Source organism: Geospiza fortis, unplaced genomic scaffold, assembly GCF_000277835.1.
Source record: "Geospiza fortis unplaced genomic scaffold, GeoFor_1.0 scaffold403, whole genome shotgun sequence".
NCBI classification, from domain to species: Eukaryota; Metazoa; Chordata; class Aves; order Passeriformes; family Thraupidae; genus Geospiza; species Geospiza fortis.
This window is the reverse complement of record NW_005054336.1, coordinates 1,926,352-1,931,060: the sequence shown is the minus strand read 5'-3', so window position 1 is coordinate 1,931,060 and position 4,709 is coordinate 1,926,352. Positions and strand designations below refer to the sequence as shown.

At 44.6% G+C, this 4,709-nt stretch overlaps 2 protein-coding genes across 2 annotated transcripts in view; one reads left to right on the top strand and one right to left on the bottom strand.

Annotated features, from left to right (window-relative positions):
• Positions 1-3,474, top strand: part of KYAT3 (kynurenine aminotransferase 3) — a 19,526-nt gene extending 16,052 nt beyond the window's left edge. Inside the window, exons 10-13 of the mRNA XM_031057896.1 lie at positions 58-244; positions 1,252-1,325; positions 1,748-1,834; positions 3,186-3,474. Of these exons, the coding sequence (XP_030913756.1) occupies positions 58-244; positions 1,252-1,325; positions 1,748-1,834; positions 3,186-3,248 (411 nt within the window). The 3' untranslated portion in view covers positions 3,249-3,474. The remainder of the gene's footprint in view (positions 1-57; positions 245-1,251; positions 1,326-1,747; positions 1,835-3,185) is intronic.
• A 38-nt stretch (positions 3,475-3,512) lies between these two features.
• LOC106631842 (predicted GPI-anchored protein 58) lies at positions 3,513-4,406 on the bottom strand. Its single transcript, XM_014307437.1, has one exon. The coding sequence runs from the start codon at positions 4,404-4,406 to the stop codon at positions 3,513-3,515; it is 894 nt and encodes a 297-aa protein (XP_014162912.1).
• Positions 4,407-4,709: the final 303 nt, after the last annotated feature.

Sequence of the window (4,709 nt, the reverse complement as noted above, 5' to 3'; positions counted from 1 at the left end):
AATGAGTGTCTGTGAGGGTACTGAGTGTTAATGAGTACTTTTACCCTGTGTTTCCAGGAGGCTTTGGCACAAGCATTCTGGATGGACTATAAGCGCATGGATGACCCTGACTGCTATTTTTACTCCCTGTCTCGAGAGCTGGAGAGCAAGCGTGATCGTATGGCTCAGCTACTGAAAGGGGCTGGACTAAAGCCTGTCATTCCAGATGGAGGATACTTCATGATTGTTGATGTTTCCACATTAAGTCAGTATAAAGTTTATTAAAGAGTGTGTGGAAAGTAAATTTGGTTAATGAGAAATTTCAGCTTTCATTTTAAACTATATTCTCATCTCATATGCACCCATATGTGCGCATAAAGTTGTCAGGAGTACTAACTGGGATTGACATTATCAGTTTCACCTTAGCTGGTTAGGTAGATTTTATGAGCTTCAGCAAAGCATTTGTGATCCTAACTTGTCCATGTTTTGCAAAGCTTTGACAAGTTTTTAGAGCGGATAAAGGAGGTAGATAAACATTCCTATTTTCAAAATATCTATGATTATGAGAATGAGAATCAAGCGCCTGGATAATAGTTAATACCATTTGTGTTTTCTTTTTTCTGGTCTTTTTTCTGGTTTGGTTTTTTTTTTCCCTAATCTGAAGTCACACCCTAAAGGCTCTTTGAAGCATTCTGATCTCTAAACACTGAATGCTGCCAAGATTCACAAACCTTTTGAAAATTCAGGCTATGGTAGCTTCAGAGAAAGAATTCCCACAGGGGAAGGTCTTTTAGTTCCACATCTTTTCACTAATTGGTCTAAATGGCATTTGTCATTTAGACAGAAATATTTAAACACAGAAAGATATCACAGTTTAATCATGTGTCAGGAAGTTTTAGGTATCCCAGTTTCACAGATGAGAAAACTGCATTTTCAGGGATTTTTGCTGTCCATGCAATAAATGCACTCTTCAGTACCCTCCATAGCCCTGATTCCCCAATAGCCCAGACTTCAGGACTTCTTGGACTTATTACATGGCTTTCTTCCAAGCTACATGTCTGAATTTGCTTTGGACACAAAACAAGTGCTCAGATCAGAAGGAAAAGGTTCAATCCGTTGGCCTATTTTACGTCTTAGACTATAATTTAAAAATTATATATTAAAATAAAACATAAACTTCATTCTTAAGTATTAACTGTAATAAAATGCTGTTAATGAATGCCTTCCCATTGGAGTCTAGGAAATCTTACAACATATTTGTTTTACATTTAGATGTGGATCTCTCTGATGTAGATGAGAAACAACCTTATGATTATAAATTTGTCAAATGGATGATAGCATCTAAGGTAAGATGTCTTAGTCATACTCTAGTTTTAGGAATGCTTTTCTAGTGAAAGCAAGAGCAGTGCAACTGTAGTTATTAAATAATGTAGTAGAGCTGTTCCATTCAAAATATTATTTGGTGTTGCTGATAATAGTGTGACTAAAATATCGTAAGTATGTTGAAAATTTACACTGTAGGTTTGTGCTACATCCCAGCACTTTTCTTTCAGGAAGTTTAAGTGTTAGTTGTACAAAAGTACCTTTGAAATATTTTGCCTAAGAAAAGTGATTTGAATTTAGTACAAGCCTAGCTAGTGCATACAAAACTGAACTTCCCTCATGTGTTGGGAGAGTTCCAGAAACAGAATAGTAAAATCGTCATGCTTAAACCAGATTTCTTATACACATTTAAATAAGCAAATGCTATTTCTGTTTTATGTTTCAGAAGCTGTCAGCAATTCCTCTTTCAGCATTCTGTGCTCTTGAGACAAAGAAACAGTTTGAAAAGTACATACGTTTTTGCTTCATTAAGGTAAGCTTGTGTCCTGAAAATCAATGCAGTACAGGAATCTGCAAGAGACTGACTTACATTTTTCCCAGGATCTCTTGTATTGAAAGCTTTTAGGAACATAAAGTTAGTTTGATGTAAAATTCAGCACAAAGTATCTTCAGTTGTCTTTTTGCTGAGGGATTTTACACCATCAGTGTAGGTGGCATGGCCAGGAAGGGCAACTGGCAGAAAATAACTGGATGGGTAGCCCTTTTAAGCTTATTGTATTGATTTTTAAAAACATTCTTGACCAGTGATGATAGTGAAAATTATTGAGACAGGTAAGCTATCAATTAATGTGATACCCATAATCCAGAGCAGAGAATAACTGTATAGCAGAGTGTGTGCCCTATGTCCATTCAGTGTCCAACAACAAAAACAGTGAAGAGGTCACCTTCAAATTTAGCTCACTTACCTGAAAACACACAGACTTTCACATGAGCTCCAAATTACAAAAGAAAACATGATTTTTTGTGAATTGGCTGATTTTTGCCATTTTGTGAGCACCTTCTTTGCACATATTCTTCCCCCCGTTAAGTCTGTTCTTGAAAGGCTGAAAGACTTTGGGGACAGGTATGTAAACTTTGATTAGCCCAAAGCCCTAAGATGTTTCCCAATTGTTCTGTAACAGAGTCAGCACAATGGAACATGTGCAAATCCTGAGCTGTTCTGTGTAAAGATCAGAGCTTTAGCCTGAAACACTAATGAAGGGGAGGTTCTCCTTGTGTTACTTACTTCTTCTGATGAAGTGTAAAGTCTGTGGTATAAACTGAGCCAGTAACAAGCAGGATGAAGTTACTGGTTGTACCTGTGCCTGATTAACAGCACTAATGGTTTCAAGTTAGACTGCCTCTGTGACTCACCAGGCTGGAGCCAAGCTACACAGTTTGGAGGGATTATGTTTAAGTCGTTTACAGCATAACCTGGTTGCAAGGAGTTTGAAAAATCCCATCTGTACTCACAGGGATTAGGAAAGTGTGCTAGCATGTCTCCAAACCAGAGCTGCTAAGTTACATCACTGCATTAATGCCATGAATTTATGTAAGTATTGCTTTCATTAAATGCCATGAATTTATGTAAGTATTGCTTTCATTAAATGAATACTGAGATGGTATCTTTTAAATATATCTAATAAATGTTTTCAAGGAATCAGCATTGAATTCTTTGTATTGTCCAGATTTGTACCTAACAACTGTCAATGAAAAACTAGCTGAAAAGATATTTACAGGATGCAGCTGAAGCAACCAAATACTGATTTGAGATGAAATAATCATGTCTGACTCTTTTCAGGAACTCAGTACTTGCAGTAATAGTGTTGTTTCTTGTTTTGCAGAAAGACAGCACACTCGATGCAGCTGAAGTGATCCTGAAGAACTGGAATAAACAGGCAGACTGATTTTTCTAATTACTTCTTCCATATAGTGTAACTATCTAATAGTAGGGTTTTTTTAAATTGGAAATTTAAGAAAAAATTACTTAGTACAGAATTAACATGACATTGTAAATAACTTTTTACTGATACCTGCTGAGGAGTTAAAACAAGGATTTACTGAAATATGTGTAATGCAACTCAGAGGTTATTTTCAGTCTTTTAAAAATAAATTGCTTTTCTCTTAAAGAAACCCCAATGTACTTCTGTGCAAACTTCTGGCAGTTTTGCTCACGCTTGTCTTCTGTGGGAATTCCCGAAACTGCAGAGTGTGCACAAGAGCAGCTGAACCGGAGTCACGGCCCGGGGCCGGCACGGTGGGCTCTGTGTAGGGGGGTCTGTGGGTTGCTGCTTGGCCCGAGGGGAGGGCTCCAGCCCGCTCCCCGCTGGCCCAGGGCCGGCACGGTGGGCTTTGTGCAGGGGCTCCATGGGTTGCTGCTTGGCCCGAGGGGAGGGCTCCAGCCCACTTCCCGCAGCCTCGCTGGCCCGGCGGTGGGCTTTGTGCAGGGGCTCCATGGGTTGCTGCTTGGCCCGAGGGGAGGGCTCCAGCCCGCTCCCCGCTGGCCCAGGGCCGGCACGGTGGGCTTTGTGCAGGGGCTCCATGGGTTGCTGCTTGGCCCGAGGGGAGGGCTCCAGCCCGCTCCCCGCTGGCCCAGGGCCGGCACGGTGGGCTTTGTGCAGGGGCTCCATGGGTTGCTGCTTGGCCCGAGGGGAGGGCTCCAGCCCGCTCCCCGCTGGCCCAGGGCCGGCACGGTGGGCTTTGTGCAGGGGCTCCATGGGTTGCTGCTTGGCCCGAGGGGAGGGCTCCAGCCCGCTCCCCGCTGGCCCAGGGCCGGCACGGTGGGCTTTGTGCAGGGGCTCCATGGGTTGCTGCTTGGCCCGAGGGGAGGGCTCCAGCCCGCTCCCCGCTGGCCCAGGGCCGGCACGGTGGGCTTTGTGCAGGGGCTCCATGGGTTGCTGCTTGGCCCGAGGGGAGGGCTCCAGCCCGCTCCCCGCTGGCCCAGGGCCGGCACGGTGGGCTTTGTGCAGGGGCTCCATGGGTTGCTGCTTGGCCCGAGGGGAGGGCTCCAGCCCGCTCCCCGCTGGCCCAGGGCCGGCACGGTGGGCTTTGTGCAGGGGCTCCATGGGTTGCTGCCCGTGCTCAGCGCCGCCTTGAGCCGAGGTGCAGCTCCCCGGCCTGGCTCCACCTTATCGGGGCCTGCAAACTGCTTTTAGGCTCCCACCCTAAATCCGTACCGGCTCTAGTCAGCGACCAGACGGTTTCGGGTTCTGAATTCCTTCCTCCTGGAGACACACCGAGTTTCTCTTTCTAGCCTGAAAGCCCACGGAGCAGACTTGGAGCGACTCTGTAACGCCTGCTAAACCTGTCCTAGGATCTAGGAAGTGCTTCCGAGTAGCCTTGTTGCAAGTCGGGAGTTATTTGCTGGG